Here is a 22,219-nt window from a genome sequence, read left to right as displayed (position 1 = left end):
GTCAAGCCACATTGTTGCCACAGATTTAAAGTTGAAGGCCGGAATAGCATTAGCCTACTGCACATATACTGCGGAGGCCCTATCTTTTTGCCTTTTTGACCTGTCATTTAGGAAAGGTAGGAGAACAACATAATCAAACAGTTAGACTACATAAAGTTAAGCAGATCTGTGCTTCGTGGTACAATAAACAGTTATCTCAGTTTCTTTTCACTTGGCTCCATTCAGCAGGCACTTACTACTAGAGCAGATGTCAGGTTGCCCAAATGAGATGCCAGTTCACGCCACCTAGTGTGTCCATAGGAATGGCAGAACTCTTTGGCCATTTCACCTTGGTCTGTCAGTAGCTACTTGTCCAGAGACATGCAAAGCCCATGTCCCATGTTCCACATAAGTACTCTAATTTGAAACCGGCTTCCACCGCAAATAGAATATTAATAGACTTAATATGGCTTTGGTGTTGCTTTGGACAGAGCAGGCTAGAACCCTGCCTCCTAGACCGCTTGAATGCGGACCCAGAAGTGAAGCAGGGTGGTAAAACACCAGGTTTACTCTTCAGTTAACAACTCTTTCATAATTTTGAAACTAAATGGAAGGAAGACTGCAAAACAGGACTCTCAGTGTGAGCCCATAGATTGATGCTGACCTTCTAAAAGTAGATTCTTTGGCATTAGTTAACGGAGAGCTAAGATAATCTCTTCAAAGGGGGGAGATCTGGTCAGATTTACTCCATCTATATGGAGGGGTATCGTCCTGGTGCAGACTAGAGGAATGCTCTGAACTACACCATGCAACATAGACAAGCACAGCTTCTTAGCTCAAAGAAATTAGAGCTCTGTCAGCCTCTGACTGCTATCTAAATATATGTTGTAATTTCATTGTGGGCAAATCCCAAGGCTCTGTACAGATAGAAGGATTTTGGAAACAGTCTGATATGCTGCCCTCATTTGTCTTTGTTAATTTACATGGAGTGAGGCAGTAAATCTATGGTGGCTTGTTAGATTTCATCAGCCTGTTTCCATTAATAGCACCCAACAGTTCACCAGCAGCTACGTGTTTTCTATTTCATAAAGCAATGTGTTCCATGTGTTGTGCAAGATGTATAAATACTTTGCAGGACTAAGCCAAAGCAACTAGTTCTGCTCTTAAGAAAAGCGTGTAAAGTGTTTAAATTGGTCAGGCGAAAATATTACTCCGGTGTGCCTACAGTCTGACAAAATTGGTTCCTGGTTACTGTCAGCGCCTCCATCTTGTGGCCATTTGAAGCCTCGTGTTTGAGATGTCTTTGTTAGTGGCACTTTATAATCGGATGACATCATTTAAAAGGAACGAAGCCTGCTTTGGAAGGACTTTGGAGTGATTAAAACTGATTTTGGAAGGGATTGCAAGAAGTGTAAAAATGCTATGCATTAACATGCAAATCTAGTGTTAGTTGGGCATAGGCAAACCTGTAATGCTTTTTCAAAACAACATGTAACATAAAATATTTGGTCGAATAAGGACTTTTTAAGATTACGTTTAACGTGTCTGTACTGACGAGTGGTTGATGAAAAATGTTAGCATCCAATGTCCTTTTCAAGGATGCAGCCTCTTGAAACTCACACGTCCTAATGCCAAATTAGAATTACTTCTGTAGGATTGCCCTGTGTGAATGCTGTAGGGATACTATCATCACTTTTGTTTATATAGATGAATATACACAGAGTTGGGGCTCTTTCACTCGACTTATGCACAATTAGGTACATGGAGTCTTTAAGTCCAACCAGATATTCTTTCGCAAGGTCACAAGCGTGACACCTCTTTTCAGCTAACTATCAGAAAACCTACCTCCCTTTTTGCAGGAAAGCACTGCCCTTCCCCTCTATGAACACCTGTAAATCAGTAAAACATTCACCCAGCTCAGCATACTATTCTTTTGATATCAAGCTGCACATTTGTGAAGCTAGAATGTTAAATGCAAGCCTTAATATTAAACAAAACACATTGCTCCCACTCCTCTGTTGACCACAGGTCTTTGATAGGTTGATGGGTGTGCAGTACTCTGTAGAATTTTATGACTGGAACGACTGCTTCATTGCAGGTGAACCGCAACAAAGACGCTGAAGTGTAGAATAATTCGATGGGATACGATTGTGCGCTGGGTGAGTGCACACTTGCATGAATGCGGCTATCAGAAGATCCTCCTTAGTTCAAGAGCTCCCTCAATGTTGGTTGACATCATTTATCTTCTCACTAGATTGAAAAAGGGCCTCAGTCAGTTGAGGGATGCAAAGGAAAAATATATTTGTAAAGACATGCTAGTAGTTCCACTCGTACGTAACCAGAACGTACACACTTTAAAGGTAATGTGGGTTTACAACTGCATCTAAAATTATTAAATTAAAATTTAGAATGACACAGCCACTGGGTTTATAAGTTCCTCATCTTCTGTCGCAGAGTCGTACATGCTTGATAATGACATCTCTCAACGCCCTTGGAATGTTGTAAAATGTGCGGTGTAATTAAAGAAAGATGGTCCCTCTGTGAAGCTATGCCTCCTCGGAGGAGCTTTCTTTGTAAGTGTTACCAGGAAATCGAGCATATTTTAACATCTGCTCTTTGACTCGCTGGAACTTTAGGCAAATGTGCAATAATCACGCTCTGGAGAAAAGTGTTGAAGTGGTTCAGCTGGTACGAACGCTTCTGCTTTGTTGAATGGGTGCTACATCTGACTGCAGCCTCGTTCGAGATCAGCTGATCTTCAACATGGTTCACTGTCTAGTGAGAAGGATCAGCCTATAATAATTGGTAGTGTCAGGTCTGTGTTTCTGTTGGTCTTCGCTGTCTTTAGCAGAGGTCATACAGTGGATTATTCTTAGATTTGACCTTCTGTTATGGACCAGATTTCATCCTCCACTTTTCTTTAAATATTCTATAAGCCTCCCTATCACTAGGCCTCCAGTTATTACTAATTCTGCAGTGGGCATACTTCATTTTCTTAGGTTCACAGATGTGTTACTCATTACCCTCAAATGGGGGTTGGTAAGCATTTGTAAAAGGCACCTGCACAAGCTACTTTGCAATGGCTACTCTTTTATAGAGGCTTACCTTTTCCCCATGTTTCTTAATTGAAGCCTGCCAGACAGCACAGTTGTCTGATTTGCAAGGACATCTTGAGGACGTTCTGAAAGCTTCCTTGGGAATGCATTTTGTCCATTGCTTATCATTGGCTTTGTAGTTTGTAGCTCACATTTGCTTGATTTCTATTTGCTGGCTTTGTTTTAGGCTGGCCAGCATGTCTTTGTCCCTCCCGTGGAGCATCACCTGTTTACAATTGCTCCTTGTATTCATCTAGGGGTGCCCTCTTTCTGTAAACAGAATGTTATTATCTTGTCACATTTGCTGTGCATTGACAGACAGAGGTCAAATGTCAGACTCTATCTTTCAAGGGAGGTTGGTGTTTACTTTTCGCTCTCTGACTTCAGAGTGAGAGTAGTTATGTGACAATCCTTTTGTATACCCGTGTGAGAGGAGAGGCAGAAAGATGTTATTTTTTTCTAACAGACAACACAATGTATATGTCTGCAAATGAGCTGTGCCGATATTTCAGAACATATCACAATCAGGAAAGCACAAATGAAGCACTTTTGTGTGGTGGAAATAACTATAGGAATACGATCAAAACCAATCAATACACTTGGTGATGCAATTTCCACACATTACCATTTGTGCTCTTTATAGTTTTATTAGTAAAACTGTATGTCTGTGCAAACGTAATGGTCTTTAGAATTGAAAGTATGTTGCCTGCAAAGGCATTGCACTACCACACCATGCATACTCCACGATTCGCTAAAACACTCTACTCTCTGCCAAACTGACACTTAATGCCATTTCCCTCTAGTTCACTACGACATTCTATGATGCTCTAAGCCACTCTACTCTTCGATACTCTGCTGCACTCTACAACGCTCTACTGCACTCTACAGTGCTCTACACTAGTCTGCGACGCTTTACTCCACCCTGACACTCTACCTCGTACTACAACACTCTAAGCCATTCTACAACACTCCTCCATCCCCCCCGACACTCTACTCCATTCCACAACATTCTATTCCACTCTGACACTCGACCTGGACCGATGCCACTCTCAGGAGCCGTGCTACACAGAGGAGCTACACCAGCACCCTCTTTGAGGACTCAAGCTACTCTGACGAGCCACGCCTCTATGGCACTCTACAACACTCTGCTCTGACACTCCACTCTGCACCACAGACACTCCTCTCTATGAACAGTCCACTCTACTGACACTCCACTCGGACAGTTTAGTCCAATCTTTGTAATGCCACTTTACGTCACTCCACTCTGACACTCTACCCCACGTTGCGCCACTCTGTTCTATGCCATCCTGAACAGTACCACACTGGTGTCGAACATGGCTAAAACACATTGGCAAATACAGTAGCTATTGCATAGGCGCAGGCTTGTTTTAAGGCATGGCCAAAGTGGGCCCTGGCCCACGCCCCTAACCTTTTAGGGGCCCCCTTAAAGAGCCAACTCCATTTTGTAGAGAGTCTCGTCCTGATGACCTTGAATAATTCCTAAACATCGTTTTAATACTGTTTTCTTTAAATTTATTTTGAATGTGGGTGATGAGTGGAGTCTACAGGGAGTGCAGAATTATTAGGCAAGTTATATTTTTGAGGATTAATTTTATTATTGAACAACAACCATGTTCTCAATGAACCCAAAAACCTCATTAATATCAAAGCTGAATATTTTTGGAAGTAGTTTTTAGTTTGTTTTTAGTTTTAGCTATGTTAGGGGGATATCTGTGTGTGCAGGTGACTATTACTGTGCATAATTATTAGGCAACTTAACAAAAAAAAAATATATACCCATTTCAATTATTTATTATTACCAGTGAAACCAATATAACATCTCAACATTCACAAATATACATTTCTGACATTCAAAAACAAAACAAAAACAAATCAGTGACCAATATAGCCACCTTTCTTTGCAAGGACACTCAAAAGCCTGCCATCCATGGATTCTGTCAGTGTTTTGATGTGTTCACCATCAACATTGCGTGCAGCAGCAACCACAGCCTCCCAGACACTGTTCAGAGAGGTGTACTGTTTTCCCTCCTTGTAAATCTCACATTTGATGATGGACCACAGGTTCTCAATGGGGTTCAGATCAGGTGAACAAGGAGGCCATGTCATTAGATTTCCTTCTTTTATACCCTTTCTTGCCAGCCACGCTGTGGAGTACTTGAATGCGTGTGATGGAGCATTGTCCTGCATGAAAACCATGTTTTTCTTGAAGGATGCAGACTTCTTCCTGTACCACTGCTTGAAGAAGGTGTCTTCCAGGAACTGGCAGTAGGACTGGGAGTTGAGCTTGACTCCATCCTCAACCCGAAAAGGCCCCACAAGCTCATCTTTGATGATACCAGCCCAAACCAGTACTCCACTTCCACCTTGCTGGCGTCTGAGTCGGACTGGAGCTCTCTGCCCTTTACCAATCCAGCCACGGGCCCATCCATCTGGCCCATCAAGACTCACTCTCATTTCATCAGTCCATAAAACCTTAGAAAAATCAGTCTTGAGATATTTCTTGGCCCAGTCTTGACGTTTCAGCTTGTGTGTCTTGTTCAGTGGTGGTCGTCTTTCAGCCTTTCTTACCTTGGCCATGTCTCTGAGTATTGCACACCTTGTGCTTTTGGGCACTCCAGTGATGTTGCAGCTCTGAAATATGGCCAAACTGGTGGCAAGTGGCATCGTGGCAGCTGCACGCTTGACTTTTCTCAGTTCATGGGCAGTTATTTTGCGCCTTGGTTTTTCCACACGCTTCTTGCGACCCTGTTGACTATTTTGAATGAAACGCTTGATTGTTCGATGATCACGCTTCAGAAGCTTTGCAATAATTTTAAGAGTGCTGCATCCCTCTGCAAGATATCTCACTATTTTTTACTTTTCTGAGCCTGTCAAGTCCTTCTTTTGACCCATTTTGCCAAAGGAAAGGAAGTTGCCTAATAATTATGCACACCTGATATAGGGTGTTGATGTCATTAGACCACACCCCTTCTCATTACAGAGATGCACATCACCTAATATGCTTAATTGGTAGTAGGCTTTCGAGCCTATACAGCTTGGAGTAAGACAACATGCATAAAGAGGATGATGTGGTCAAAATACTCATTTGCCTAATAATTCTGCACTCCCTGTATTACAGACGCTTTGCCGAGAAATGTTGTTTGTTTTATGCAACATCCATTTAAAAAAGTTATTTTAGATCAAAACAGGACCTCACATAAGAGAAATGAGAGGGTGTAACAGAGTTTATATGCAGTATTAGTGAGCTACTGCTGTTCAGATATTGAAAACTAGTCCGGATCCTCGAATAATAGGTGTAAACACATTTTAGAATTTGGACAGGTGTGCCTGTGCCCTGTCAGTGACCTACTTTAAAAGCTCTTGCGAACAGGGGCCCCCAAGGTCCTTTAGGTCTCGCCTACGAAGGGACGTCTTATTTTTAGCAATGCTTGTTTTTAATGGAACGTGGCGCTCCTTTCAAGGGTGCTTGAGTGGAAAAACTAGCTAAAACAGTGCATATTTTGTTGATTGGCCAGTGTCCTGAAACTGAGGACGGTTATAAAAACCGTCTTAGAATATCTTTCAGCTTGCTAGAACCATACTGCTGCTAGTTAGTATTTATTATGTCATGCTTTTCACCAGTACATTGTAACTTAGCAGTGCTTCAGGGTACCTTCCAGTTTCAGTTCACCAGATTAGTGCTCTGATCCCATGTACTTTTACTAAGTGAGAGAGGCATCAGAAGACCTCAGCTTGAAGTTCTGTGTATGAAGTAGACATTCTGTTTGGCATACCCATTCACGTCAAATGCTGTGCAGAGTTTTGATTATCGGTTAAGTTGAGATTTATGGAAGCTATGCAATAGATCACCTTCATACATCTAAAGCACGGTCTCCGGGCAATGGAATTTTTATGTACAAACCCAAGAAAAATAGTTGCTCCTACTTGGCTGTATTTTTCTGCATGGTGATCCTCTTGTTAACATTTGGGAAGCTTGATTATTTCCTCAACATAGCAAAAGTTGCATTATTCAAGTAAAGTGTTTCGGGAACAAAATAGAAGTGATATTTTTGGGGATCAAAATGAAGGTCACTGGCATTCATAAACTTGCAAGGCATTGGTATGTTAACATACTTGAAGAAGGAGCAACTTGAAGGATCACTGTCCAGGTATTATTTTTGAGGTGCCAGTCTCCACGGATAGTCTTGGATGCATGGGAATCCTAGCAATCCCTACATTGAAGACTGCATGACCATAAGTATATGCTGTTTGCCAGACGTCTATGCACAGTGTAGCAGTGTCCGAGTCATTTCAGAGCAAGGCTAGATTAGCTTGATCAGGCCTATGATTGGGGGAGAAGTATGCAGGAGAGCCAAAGACCAGCTCAGCACCATAGCACAAACACATAGTATATCTTACTTTATAAAAGTTTACCCTGTCCCCTTTCGTAACTCTACATTTATTTTTTAATGAGTATTTTAAATTACTGTTTGTCTTCTATGAGTTGCTTGTACTGCTGTCCAAAGGAGTTATTCCACCTTTATGGCTAGGCAGGGTGTCATTAGAGGCCAGTTAGGTAGCAGTACATTATTCTTCAAGGATGAGCCCCGAGCCTTGTGGGGTTTATTTAAAGGCGAGCTTGAAGACTTCATGTACTTGAATTAAGCTGTCAGATTAGCATTAACTAGAGTGTTAGTCCATGAACTCCCAGCGTCTCCCTCCGCGCTTCTGCCCCTTGGAATGTTGGTTCATCAGCTAGGTAGTCAACGTCTGTGGTCATGACTTGGTGAGGTCACAGTTTCTGCAGCTATTGAGGACAAATGAACTGTTGGTGGACAGATCATACAGTCTTAAATGTAATTAATCTGGTCATCCACTGGAAGCCACCGGAGTACTTGAAAGACATGAATCAAGTCTGTCGTTTTTAAATGTCGGTTAGACTGTGGAAATCATTAGACAGCCTCCTAGCCTGGATAGGAAAAGATTATTCCTTTGAATATATGAGAAGAAAAGTGATGAATTGTTGTACATATTCAGGTGTTAAATCCTCCATTGTTTACTTTTGCTTTGATGGTCCTGTTAAACTTGAAAACATGCTTAATGGTGCGTTGGGCAGGCTGGAGGCTTCTTCCGTATGATGCTTTAAGTTCAAACCAGGGATTGACAGATATGTTGGGCAAAACCATATTGTGAAATTATCTCCTTCAAATGCAGCTATACTATATTAAATTAGCAGAGATAACTACAGTCTTGGGTCAGTGTGCGCTTGTCAGGGGATGCCAGTGGTATGTTGCCGTAATAAATTTTCTTCTTAATGATTATTTTCCATTCACATTGTTGTATGTTCTTAGTATTGTGAGAAAAACGTTCAGTGAATGTAATGTAAAATATGCAGCTAATAAACCAAAACTCGGCAATGTTTATCTATGTGTAGTGTTGTATGAACTGCCATCTCCATTCTAAATAAAAGTGGAGGAATTCATACAGTTGTTGGCTATTTGAGGTCTTGTTTCATGTCGGGATTTAAAGATAGGAGGAGCTCACTCCTTCTCTGGAGCCCCACAGAGGTAAAGCATACAGCTATTAATTAGATTTTATTGTAGGAATTTTCACTTAGTGCTGCTTTTCCATTCAAGGTTTGAAATATTCATCATAGGGTTATAGAGCAGTGTAATTAGTTGTGATAAATTAAAAGTTAAAGTGCAGTGGCCATTGTGGAAACAGTTATTTTTCTACCAGAGCTTATGTTGTGGTATTTAGACTCTGTGAGTGACCAGGCCGCCCCCCAGCACTTTGCTGAGGTCTTCTTCTCCAATACCACTCTCCTTCCAGAAGTCAATGTATGGAGAAATATGGAGGGTGTAACTTGTTCGAGAGAGAAGGAAGGGAAAGGGATACCAGTCTTTCAGCTGATGGTCCACAGTCCAAATGCTTTCTCCTAAACATATTCCGTAGTTGCATAGCAAGGGTTTGGGTCATACGTAATGCTTTAGTAAATACTATTTATTTGCAGACAATTTTGTTAATATACAGTGACCTGTTTAAACTGCTAAGATTTTGATTAGTCTCTTGAGGGTGAAAGGCTAAGGGTGTATTCCTGAGATGAAAATTTGTGACCCTAAGGTGTGCACACGCTTTCATCTCAGTCCATGAAGCACTTTTCTTAAAGTTCTCCAACAGCACTACCTGACTGTGCTTGATGCAGTCTAGGACCATCCAAGAGAAACCTATATTCCTGCCAAAGAAAGCTCTTAACCCAGATTAGTGTGCAGTGTCCGCAAGGTGTGGTTTAGCTGCATGCTGGGATATTTTTTAAGCATTAAAATATCTTTAGGGCTTGTTTTCATCAGGCTACAGCTTTTTTTTGTTGATACACTGATAAAAACGATATAGAGGCAGATTACTATATGTGCAAGGATTTGATGTGTGGAAGAAACTGCATGTACCCTGTAAGATTCCTTGAAATTTCAGTGACGTCTGAAGAGCTCTCTTTATCATAACCTACAAGTAAACTCCATCTTTGTCTTCCCCTCAGTCTTTCGCTCCTCCGGGTGGTCAGTTGCCTACTGCCAGACCCAAAATAAAGATAATCCACGGCCACTGCATGACTGTCTTGATCTTTCTCAACGCTATTCCATCTTATCCATAATGGTCGCTTTGGACTACTCACATTGGAGTAAGACATTGGCCTGTGTGTGTGTTTTTTTTTTTTCTCATACTACAGCCTTTTAACTTGCGCCACCAAATGTGCTTTGAAGTGATTCCCCGCTGTGTGCTTGGTTTTGCAAACACAAAAAATTAAAACCATAGACACCACGCGCTGCATCATGTGCTTTATACCCATATATTCAACTGTGAACCTTACATACAGCTGACTCTGATGCCCCATGTTTGTGAAGTGCAAAGTTCAAGAGCGTGCAGCGTAGATGGTCTGGTCTAAAGCCTTTCTTTCCTATGATTCATGTGCAGTCTGCGATGGTGTGATCTTACCCATGTGCCCGACAGACACGAGCGCTGAGTGTGTAACAGGCATAGGTCTTGGCCGCCTTTCATATAGGAGTGTTTAATGCCCTCTAGGAAGCACTGGTTGTCATTGTGATGCTACCTGTAGCTGGGTATGAGGAGCACATATTGTTGCATAACCAACCTGAAAAGGATGTTAGTGGTGTTTAGGTTTTAGATCCTATATTTCATAATATATGCAGGAATGTGTGCTTCTGGTAGATACTGCAGATTACTCACCTTTTGATTTCCCTTGGCTCCAGACTGGATCTGGAAATTTTTCCAGCAATTGCTCCTGCTTGCTCATAGGTGCCATCTGGACGCTCGACAGTGACCTCTAGATGGGTACACCCTCCTCACTGATGAGTTGTTTTTTTCCTCACCCTTTGTGGATAAGGACCTCCGCTCCCAAACAATTCAGTTATTTACCAATCTCCAAAACGTTTTTGCTAATGTTTTGTTGAGGTCACTCCAGCAAACTACTGGCTTCAAACCATCCATGCTGCACCTACAGGAAAGCAGATGTCAGTCACTGGCCCACATGACACCTGTCTTTTCTATCTTGGTTCCAAGAATGATTTGAAATCATGCAAAAAACTACTAGCTGATGCTTTCTAAGTACATTTCTTGGTGGGAGGTGAAGCTTCACATTGCTGGTCATGAGAATCTGGGCCAAATGTTCTCCAATTCATGGGTCTGTTCTCACTCCTGGTCTTGGTCTGATCCAGATGCCTGCCATTGGGTAAGTCTTTGACAAAGTCCAAGGACAGGTCTCAGCACACACACAACAAATACAGGCAGGAGTTCCTCCCTGTTCCACACTGGTGAGCCCAGAGTTTCCCGCTCTGTCTTCTCCAGAATCTGTAAACTGAATAGGGTACTTGCACTCGCAGGACGTGTACTCTAGCTGTTGGGAAGGAACACACTCAGTTTGACCGATATTTTCACCACTGCTAGCTTTTGTTTTGTAATAAGGACACCCAGTCAGGTGCTGACAGTGGATTAGTAACTGCTTAGAATACCTTGGAATTTAGGGAACAAAATCTGTACCTGAACCCTGAGATGATGTTGGAACCACTATATAAACTTTGTTGAATGTTCTTTAGCTGGGTTGTAGACTAAACTCAAAGGCCTGACATTCTGTTTGGTGTCGCTTTGGATAGGATATAGAAAAAATACAGCATTAGATTCCAGATAGCACATTCACTTCTCTTTCTGATTCTGGGTACCCAGAACCCAGGTTGTGACCATATTAAACATGTTTTCCCACAAATGATTAATTTTCCGAAGGAAAACCGGCACCATTCATCTTGACATTTCGTTGCGCTCTAGTCTGGGACTTCACAAAAACATCTAACTCCTGATAATTCGGGTGATTAGCTGCTTTTAACACTTTCATTCAATGACAGATTGAGGTTACTAGACAAACACCTCTAGGGGCATCCAGTCCAGCTGAAAATTAAAAAGATGTCTCCAGGGCAGTTCTGTGGTTGTGCACGGGTTTTACTGCATCCCTGGAGGAAGCCGTCCAATTACCTGTGCGTGTGTTTACACGGAAGAACAGGATCCTGGCTAGTTTGTAGGCTCAAATCTACCTAAATTCTGCCTTTGCCGTTGCGAAAAATGTAGCAACCAGTAACCAGACTTCAAGCAATGTAATAACACCTTCCCACATACCATTTGGAAGCGCCAAATTTGAAGTATTTTTAGGATTATTACCCATTTTAACCATACTGTTGGTCTCCCCTGCCAATGGCAACATTAGTAAAAGTCTCAATTTAAAAGCAGCAAGCCCGTGCGAGACCCCAGTGTCTTTCGTTGATTTGATGTGAGTCGAGATTCAGGTATTGGTTTAGAACGATTTATTTTTTCAGGGAGGTGTTTTCAATTGTCTGTTCTCAGTCATAGTGTTGCTTTGTAGAAGCTACGTGATCACGTTTCCTGCAAACAATTCGGACAGTCTAAGTAAACCTTACTGGAAACTAACCCTTTAAGCTTTGAATGTGATAGCTTAATTTCTGCAACTTTTGGAAGTTTGATATGCCTTGTCATTAGGCCCACATTGTTTCTACGGGGTTTCTAATTATATCGTGTTTGTAAACCAAGTAATCAAGCTAAACATAATTCAAGTAGAACACAATACATGCATAGGGAAGCATTGCCTTGTATTACGTAGCCCATTAATGTCTACATACTCGGAGTCTTACTCTGTCCATCAATCAAAGGGGTGACTCCGCAGCTCCCCTAGGGCTTAGAAGACCATCCCTCAGTGCATGGTTTTTAGTGAAGTTGTGACTTTTATATTTATTAATTGTTATTTAAGCCTGGCAACGTTTAAGAGCAGAGCAGTATCCATTAAAGACCAGGTGAACCAAAAATGAGAAATGGAATAAAACTGCAAATAAAGTAAAATGAGATTACAGAAGCAAAATGAAGGCCATTGCGATAGCAGGCAAAAACTCAGGTGCCGTAGAGACAATCTGAATTAATGTGTCTTTAGAGACTTTTGATGGACATTAATACTGGCAGAAAACGTTCTCATATGAGTGCATTCCACAGATGAGTGGCAGCTGCAGAAAGCAATGCCCATATCTTGGCAAGCCTGAACCTGGAATGCCACAGGCATCTGACACCATTTCCAGGGCCAGCTTTAGGGGGAGGAGACTGATACGGCTGCACTGAGCACTGACCTGGAGAGGGGCCACTGACCTCAGGGGAGGGGTTGCTGTGTTTAGCAATAACTTATAATTTAAAAACACCTGAAGTAGAGTTACTTGTACCTCCAGCTTTCCAGCAGCAATAAAATGTCATGATAACTCTTGTGATTAATGTTCCTGCTAGAGAGAGATTTTTTTGTCTAATGCCAGTTTTGACTCGCCATGAAATAGTGCAGAGCGTTAATATGCCTGTTGCAAAGAACAAATCTGTATTTTATGTAAATAGCTGAGTGGATTAGTAAAGCTGGTGTTTACCAGCGCTTTAAAACAGGTGAAATGTATGTGAGGGGGGGTTATGGAGAGATGGGGGCACTTTTGCCTGGTGATAGTGTGGGAATCCAAAGAAGTCGGGGGAGGGGCCCAAAAAAACGATTGTTGCACAGGGTGCTTCCAGTGCTAAATCCAGCCCTGACCATTACATTGTGTAGCTCTGAACCACCCTGACTTAAAAAAAAAAAAAAAAAAAAGCATTCCTGCTCCCTGGAGATTTTCATCCAGGTATTTTGGGTGTAACTGAGGCAAATGCTTCTCAGAAGGGCGTGTATTGTGCATTATGCCACCTCTAGTTGCCCACCAGAGAGCAGAATTTGCGACTACCTCTGAGGTTCCTGGCAATAAGGTTCTTGCTGGTCGCTGTCTGCTTGTGCCAGGTATCCTAAGGTTTCTGATAGGGATCTGGGTTAGAGACATGGACGGATAGTATTTGAACAGCTATCTAACAGCCAGGGAGAGTGAGGAAAATATTTCATCTTCTTGCCTCCAAATGAAACTATTGCTAGTTGTGTTTTTTTTCCCTGCACACCATGTGTCTGGATTTAGGTACATTAAATAGATGATTCATTACTTAATTGCACCTTGGATTAAAGTATATTGTCAGTGTTCCAATTTTGAGTTTCTCAAATTTTGTGACACATTTTTCTCTGGGTTGTGAGTTTTTGGCTGGTGTTGGGGAATCCAGCAAGTGATTCTAGCACCTTTGTCCTTGACATGGGACCATGACCACAAGGCAGCAGAGGGCAGTTCTGGACTGAAATGCTAAGCTTTAAAGGGCCCACAATCACTCCTCGGTGGGTGCTAAAGGTCTACATAAATTTCTAAATGAGGAGCACTCAGAAAAACTCAAGTTTTTTGGCAAAAGTAATCTTGGGCATTGTATACCCATATGTGGTAGTTTAAAATGTTCTGTGTGATGTGGTAAAATGCAACAGTAAGATACAGCAAACATAAATGATCATTTATTTTTGCGTGGATCCTGGTTCAGCCTCTGGGGTTGCATAGTGTCTAGCGCACAGAATAAAGTACAGGAGTAACGCGCGGGGTGTGGGCATTCAACGTGATTGGCCTTCTAATAGGGTTCTTTCTTCCTAGACCTAAGAGGAAGAAAATACCACCCTGGATCCTTTTTTTCTGAAGTCTGTGACGAAGCTGGTGTAGGATGGTTAACATTACATTGCTGGTTATTGTACTAACCGGAGCCACCCAATTTCTAAGATTTCAACCCTTCAGAAGAAAAGAAGAGAAAGGATCTAGTTTTGTTTCCGAGGGGTGGGGGCTGCTGCCAGCTACCTTGACTGGTCCCTCCTTTCTCTTCAGGGGAGGCTTGTGAAGGCTGCCTCTGTTTGATTCACAGAGAACCGTGAGAAAGGAGCCTGTGTGCGCTGCGTGGCCGCCACCACCCCCCAGTTCTATTCAGCCTTTGTGTGTTTGGGTTCATCTAGTTTCAGTTCTTGCTGTCCTGCCAGATTTCCAAAGCATTGATAGCTTTTTGCAAGTTGAAATTTTCCTTCAATTTCTTATTTTGCAGTTGGTGAAAGTTAAGAATATTTTCAACCTGAATGCCTTCCGATCCATATTGATTTTCTTTCTTTCTCTCCTCCCCAGCTCCGAGATCTGATTTTGATGTTAATAGATCTTTTTCTACTGTTGCACTTTATCTATTCCGAAAGCATTGAGACGCCTATTGTGCAACTTGACTATAGAGGGAAGAATCTATTCTTCGCAATACAAAGGCTGCCCTAGAGGGAAAAAAGGTGGAGTAAACCTCGAAAGGGTAGTCTGAGATAAAATGTTTAGACCCGAGGCAGTGGAAAAAGATGGCCAATTAGACACTGTTCAAGTATAGATGATTTTTTAAGCCAACCTTTTATTCTGCCCTTTCAGCACTTGGAGATTGTAGATGTGCATTTTTAGCGGTTAGGGTAACGTTTTGCTTGCTAGGAACTGATCCTCATGCTGCTCACGGAATCATGGATTGAAAAGAAACTTTTTTGTTGAAGGACCTACCCTTTTATGCATTAAAAAGCATAGTCTTGATTGAGGTGGACAATGACCACTTGTAAGGTTTACTGACTGGTATGAGATGCGGAACAGCAATTTCGGCAAACAGAAGGGCAGCGAGTACTCACGGACAGATGTGCTGGTATAAATTGTTACATTTCCGTTGTTATTCCAACATGGTACTTCTGAATCGAATTCTCCTACAGATCCGCCTTACATGATCCTTCCAAGGTTACTTTGTACACCTTGTGTTGGCGGAGTCCCTCCCTGGAATAATGTGTGTCGTTCTGGATAAATTGAAGGCAGAATGGGGTTGTTAGAAGTGGTATATAGCTTAGTCACTGATCACAGGGTTTTCTGCTCACCAAGACAATCCTGTCTATCATACGCCCTCAGGGAGCCTTCAAGTGTCTCCTGTAGTGATTGGCTGCTGGTGTAACATGGGTTTGCGTCGCAGTCCAGATTTATTTCTCCTCCTTTCACCATCCTTAAGTTAAGGTGTCTCAAGCCCAGGTGAATGTTTCTGTTCACTAGTATCATGGCAGACAAATATGTAAAAAGCCCTTGTTAGATCTTTCAAACATAAATTAAAAGCATAAATAGTTATTCTGTTATCTGGAAAACCGGCCTGCTATTTGCATTAATTTGTTGTCACTATCTAACCACAGTTCCCCCGCCGCCGCCAGTGATTTGTCTTTACAAGTAATAACCATCTTGGTGGCCAAACTTTGTGTATTGTGACTGGGTTTGTATCGAAGATCCAGTTCCAGTGAAAACAACCAGGAGTTTGGACCCCCATTACTATCTTTGTATATTTTGCGGTCATTGACATTTGTCCCTCTGTTTCCCTTTAGTATTTAAGGGGCCGCTCTTGCAGTCCCTTACATCAGTGTTCCCCAACCCCCGGGCCGCGTGCCGGTGCCGGTCCGCGGATCAATCGGCACCGGGCCGCCCGAGGTCTTCAAATCTTGAAGGCATGTTTAAATACAATTAAATTAAAATTATTAAATCAAAACAAGCGGGCCACGGAAAAATGATCAAACATTTACCGGTCCGCGGCGATAAAAAGGTTGGGATTCACTTCCTTACATCAATTGCCGGCATGCTGTTTTTTCCTTCAGTGATGCTTTTTTCCTTCAGTGATGCATGCAAGTCCATACATTTCTCTTGTGATCTAAAATCATACCTTTATCACTTCTTTAGATGGCAGTTTAATCATCAATCTCAGTTTTTTCTGCATTTTTTCTAACAGTTTAAATCTGGTTTGCAGCTCTCTAGTTCATAAACAACTTCCAAAATTTGGTGTTTTTGCAATAGTTTTACCGACACTATCTCTTGTTTTCCACGTCTACATGGTCGCAAGAAGCTACGAAAACTTAGCTTGAAGTATTTGCATGCTTCATTTCACTGCTCTCTGGAACACATGCACAGAGGGGGACAGAAGCTGTAAGAATCCCCGGGGACTTTCCATTTCTGTTCTTAAGGCCCCAGTTTTGCTAACTTATGGAGCGGTCTCAAAGCCAGGATCTGTAAGTAGGCATTCACCCCAGACTGTTGATGGGTCATTAGGTGCCAGTTGTGCTCGAGTGCATCTGCTTTGGGGCATTGGTGACACCCAGCGTAAAATACCTTCAAATAAAATCAGGCTTTTACACCAGACCGGCTTGGTTGCTGTAAAGAACCAAGGCCAGCCAGCTTAATCATTGTTAGTCACGTATTTGAAGCTAGAGGCTATTGGCTGATTACATGGTTAAGCAGATGATGGTTAGGGTCTAGCAGATGAATTGGCTCTAGCATGTACTTCCACCCCTTGAGTATTTTTAATACTGCCAGCGTTGTGTGGGTCCAACACTCCAGCTAATGGTCACAAGTCAAAAAGAGGCTTACAGAGGATCGCAAGCACAGCAATTATAATTAAAGTATTTTTAACAGCAGAATTTTAAACTAAACCAAGGATTTCCAGTAGTGTGCATTGGGCAGAAAATATTTTTATGGCCAAAACACAATTAACTTTCACTTAAATATAAAAGTAGTGATCAAAACCTTTTTGCGATTGAGCTAAAACCCGATCACCTTTTATTACACCTATGGACAAATGCACTTATGGTGAAAATTAAACCTAAACTTTATTGCATGATTTAAAAAAAACTTGCAATACAATAAATAATACAAGTGCATTAAAATGACTCAAGGTACCAACCCCCCGTCCATCTGTTTAGTTCATTATGAATAATTTAAAAGGCTCGTTTCCAACGGCAGTTGCCAAACAATTTAAAAATATATAAAAGCAATGTTAGCCTCCCCTCCCCCCCCCCCCCCCCCCACTCTCCAGTCAAAAGCAAGTTTCACTAAAAAGCTGTTATAATCTTTTTTTGTTTTTCCTAAAAACTAGTAAGGCCATCATAGTTCATACATTAATTATCACAAAATTGCGTTTGTAGGCATTAATCTTAATAAGGTGCACATGCAAGAAAAATAAGTGAAATTTAATAAATAATTAAAAAAAAAAAATACATCAAAAACTCTGAGCAATTTAGGGACATATGCTATGTCAGATGAGAATTGTGATAATGGGCCTAGACTGTTATATAATAGAGACTCAAGCACCAACAATGCCCTGTGCAGCATTCAGAATAGCCACTACAGCGGAGGGCAGTAACCAAGGCAGCTAGTTATCAAATTGCCCCCAATTCACTTTCTCTACTTAGGCTATGGCCCCCGTCCTTTTCGAGAATCGCTGCCGGAATTTCATCAGTGCAAAGTTTAACCTGATGATCCTAGCGCCGAAGCAGGCCAAGGCAGCCTCCTTGCAGGTCCAAATGCCCCACACATTCCCCCTTCTTCATAAAAGTTCATGCTGGACCTTCAGAAGGGTGGGGCATAAGCACAGTATATGGATGATGTCTTCCTGACCAAGTTCACATAGCCGGCAGTTCCCTAGCCCCTCTCGTCTTTTCCATACAGGATCGTAATAAGGGGTAGGTATTATCCCCATCCTGTACTTCATGAACTGTGCTTTTACCCCATCATGATAAAGTTTGCTAAGATAACTCTCGGATTTCAGCCATGTGCAACTTTGAAGAGTCATCCAACCGTGTTTCCACAGGGCCAAGCTAGCCTTATCTTTAAGCAATGAAAGTCGTTTGCTGCTAGCTCTTGCTAGCCTTTTGAACTCCTGATGACTAATGGGAAGGTCCCAGGCATTAGTTAACCAGATAGAGCTCAAGGCCTGCATCAGGTAGCATCCCTATTGGAAGCTTTGCTTTGTTTCCATTTAGGACCACAGGTAGTGGTCAGACCTGAGTTTGTTGCAGCACAACGTAAATGCTGCCACCGTGCCGAATCTTGCTTAGCAATGCTGAACTCCAGTCTTATCTGGGCAGGCGATGAATGAGTATGAAGCTAAAAAAGGGGTCTATAGATGTTAAGTAGCATTTTGTCAAATGTTTCACTTTCCCGACCATTTAGGGCCTCACTTTCATACGCCAGTGTCAGCAAAATCTTAGCCTGTGCTACCTGGAGGATCGGCAACAAAGTAGGCCCTTTTAGTTTTGTAGCTAGGGACCGAAGGCCGACATTCTAATATCTTCCAGTTGATCACAGTATCCCCTGTTCCCATTAAAATAAACTCCAAGGTATTTAAAACTGCTTGATGACAAGTCATTCTTGCTCCAGGAACCACGTTGCTTTTTGTGATCTTGACCCTTGAATGACAAAAATCTTAGTTTTATTTTTATTGAGTATCAGCCCATTCTTGGTAGAGAAAGTGGAGGTTGTATCAAGAAGGAGCTGCAGACTAACCTTTGTTCTGCTGATCAGGACTAAGGCATCTGCGTACAGCAAATTTGAAAGCTGAAAGCCCCCCAGTTTGGGCAGATGGGAATTGATTGAGTTTAACAAGGAGACAAATCCGATAAGAACAAGTTATATAGTGTTGGAGCAAGGACTCAGCCCTGCTTGAGACCCTGCATGGTTTTCATCGGCCTAGACAGGCGAGAACCATCCCCAATCTTTATCCTGACCCAGGTGTCATTATGCAGTAACTCCAAGGCTCTAAGAAGGCAGCTCGAGATATTAAGAAGGGATAACTTCTGTCAGTTTCCCCCAGTCAACTGTATCAAAGTCAGACTTGTGATCAATGAACCCCAGATAGACTGGTTGGCTACTTGATTTTGCCTGGTCAGATAACAAGGAGAAAGCAGAGAGGATGACTTAGGGCCCAGTATGCTTAGTGAAGCCCGTTTGATTTTGGGGGATGACATTATTGGCCTCTCCCCGAGTTTTAAGCTCCTCTAGTAGCACTCCTGTGAAGTATTTAGCATCATTAACAACAATAGTTCCCTGGTGCCCCTTTATCTCTGCCCTTAAATTGGTGCAAGGATTGAACCATGCCATGAGGGAGGGCTACAATTCAAGTGCAGGATGGTGGAAAAGAGCAGTGCTAGGTGGCCAGACCAATATGTTGGATGTTATTTGTAAATGGCTGGTGGTATGCCTCCAGGGCCTGGCGCCCCCTCTTTTCAGCTCTTTGCTATTTGCTTCTGCACTCGACTGACTGAGATGGAACACTATGATGCCCTGTGGTCACTACTGCAGTGCATAGTGGGCAGCGGTTTGATAGTCTCCCTGCTGACCTCTTGTGCGCAATAGAAATTAAACTTGAACCTATTTTCAAATCTTAAACAATTAGGCTGGATATCCATACTCGCTTAGCACTAATCTGTATGCCGAGGTCTGCCGTACATATACTAATTAATAATTTACAGTGCCACTCCCTGTACAGTGCAAGAATCTTTCCTCAAAGAAAATACTATGTATGTCACATGTATAGAATTTAAACATGAAATATAGGTTGCAATAAAGGTAAAATGTAATAATGGAAATAACGTTTAAAACTGGAATTTTAAACTTCTATTTCCACTAAAAATTGATGTTTATCTACGAAAAAGACGATGGTCAAATAATGTCTGTTAAAATATATGTAGCGCTTGGAGCATTGCAGTAGTCAATCCAAAAATGGTAATATTGCTGTAGCGGGTGAATAGGACGAACATTTGTCTGGTATATGACTTCATAGAAGTGATGCACCTGCTTTGTAGACCAACGTGTAACTAACATCTGTTGGAAAGTGTTTTGCATCCTTACCATTATGGGTTCGTCTGTCCTAAAGGACAGCTCGGTATAGTGGAGTTTGTTTGCGTGCATGTACGGCTCTAAGGACAACTTGTAAGATATGTTCTGCCTCAGGTATTTTATGCAAAATGCATCAATTAACTGCTTTGTCACAATTGGACAATAAACTTCATTTTTCCTTATTGTGCTAACTTCTACCTTGTCTTGTTTCTGTAGGTAGAAGATGCCATGCTCATGTTTGACAAGACTACCAACAGACATAGAGGTAAGAGGACTCGAGTGCAATGCACTACGGTGTCGCAGCCAGTTATAAAGCATACATATTGTGTGGGACTTGCGACCTTCTCATTGATCCCTCAGTGAATGGCACTGGGAGGTGGTGCTCGGGTTAGGTTCTATTGTCGTACTATAGTATTATTAAAAGTGCCACGCGTGGAGGTGTACCGTTGGGGGCCACCTTTCTTGACAGCAGAGTAGCTGGCTTTGTTAGCATCTTACCGTTGAGCACTAGTGGACCCTTGGGGACAGCAGTGCCCTGGCCTGAGGTTGGTTGGAGATGAAGCATTATGTCATGTACTTTTAAAGCAGTAAATCTAAACCACTGCCCAGACTTTGCTATATACCCAATGTGATCCAACCACAACTACTTTAACCATGATCTGACCAAAAAATGAATAATCCCTTTAATTGATATATCTGTGTGTAAACTGTGTCTGGGGACTCATACAGGCCAACATTTGATGACTGCAGTCTGGGGGCCGGAGCTGACACTGGGTGATCTGGTCATCTGTTGGTCTTGGGTGGAAAAGGGGGGGGGGGGAGGGAGTTTTGGGAAGAAGATAAAAATCTTCATGGACTGCAAACATTATTTCAAAAAGGTGGTCTCTGCTACAGCTGGAAAGTCCTGTGCGGTAGACCTAGTGGGCGTGGTCGGGCTGGTGGGGTTTGATCCCCACCGACAAGCAAGCATACTGCGCCTGCAGTGCGGAGGCACTATCTTGCGATGGTTAGTAGACTGAGTGCGTTGTGCAGCAGGCAGATAGGTGAGTGATGGGGAGCGTGAGGCTGCGTAAGCGATAAATGGTATATAAAGGGGTGCTCTGGGAAAGTCCCACCGCGCTCGCGCACCTGGCCCTCGGTCCGTGCCGAGAATGAAACCAATATGATGCGCTCCCAGCACTGACTAAACTGCGTGCCGCAAAAATAAAAACCACCTTAAAAGAGGAGTAACTTGCAGTTTTAAAAGACGAATGCCGGGAAACAAGGCGATGACGGAGGTTTCTTTTGTAGGTGATGGATTCTATTACACTGACTGTATCATGTTTGACAGATGAGCTTTGCAAGCGGATGTCTTTTGGTTTCTGATGAGAAACAGCACTGTTCGTGTCCTGACAGTCTGCAGAGCGACTTCCTGCAGGACGTCCTTCAAGCTCCGGTGTCTCTGTGCCTCATAATTAACTGGCGCTCTCCAGTAGCACACCTCCAACATCATTTTTTAGATCATCTTGCAGGTCTCAGGCTGCTAGTGCGCATCTTATTTTCCTTGGGGTCCACATTCCGCAGCGCCACATCAGTCATGGCCTGGAAGATAATTAACAGGGTAATGGAGCCAGCAGGAGAAGAACACCGGGGGTGCCTATTTAAATCCGGAAGCCGCCCATTTGGAGCACAGGGGTCGCACATAGCAGCAGTCGAAGCACTGCGTAATAGAGGGGAGTAAGGTTGCCTTTAAGATGCACGTGTTTGAAATGTGCAGTTAGTGTCTGTGCAGCAGACTGGCCCTCCTTCCTTGGTGGATTGTAGTTTTTCCAGGCACCTCTGTCCGTCTCTGGATAGGTTGAATTCGTCTATCTCGTCGGCTCGCGGAGCTGTCAGAGGCAGGGCGCGTTCTATTTAAGGTGATATGTATTGTGGAAGAGGATGTGACGTAACGGTCAGGGCTGCCGATTTTGGAACTGGGGAACCAGGTTCTAGTCTCTGGGTCTCAACATCCTGTGATTCTGGGCAAATCACGGA

The 22,219-nt window shown here is 42.6% G+C and overlaps 1 protein-coding gene across 19 annotated transcripts in view; it reads left to right on the top strand.

Moving 5' to 3' along the window:
* The window catches only part of MSI2 (musashi RNA binding protein 2), a 1,016,916-nt gene that overhangs the window by 500,574 nt on the left and 494,123 nt on the right, over positions 1-22,219 (top strand). For all 19 annotated transcript variants that reach the window (XM_069226626.1, XM_069226631.1, XM_069226625.1 and 16 more), the window contains exon 7: positions 20,420-20,468. In XM_069226626.1, the coding sequence (XP_069082727.1) occupies positions 20,420-20,468 (49 nt within the window). The remainder of the gene's footprint in view (positions 1-20,419; positions 20,469-22,219) is intronic.

This window comes from Pleurodeles waltl, chromosome 3_2 (assembly GCF_031143425.1).
Source record: "Pleurodeles waltl isolate 20211129_DDA chromosome 3_2, aPleWal1.hap1.20221129, whole genome shotgun sequence".
Lineage (NCBI taxonomy): Eukaryota > Metazoa > Chordata > Amphibia > Caudata > Salamandridae > Pleurodeles > Pleurodeles waltl.
Note: the sequence above shows the minus strand (reverse complement) of the source record. Positions and strands in the feature narration are given on the sequence as shown.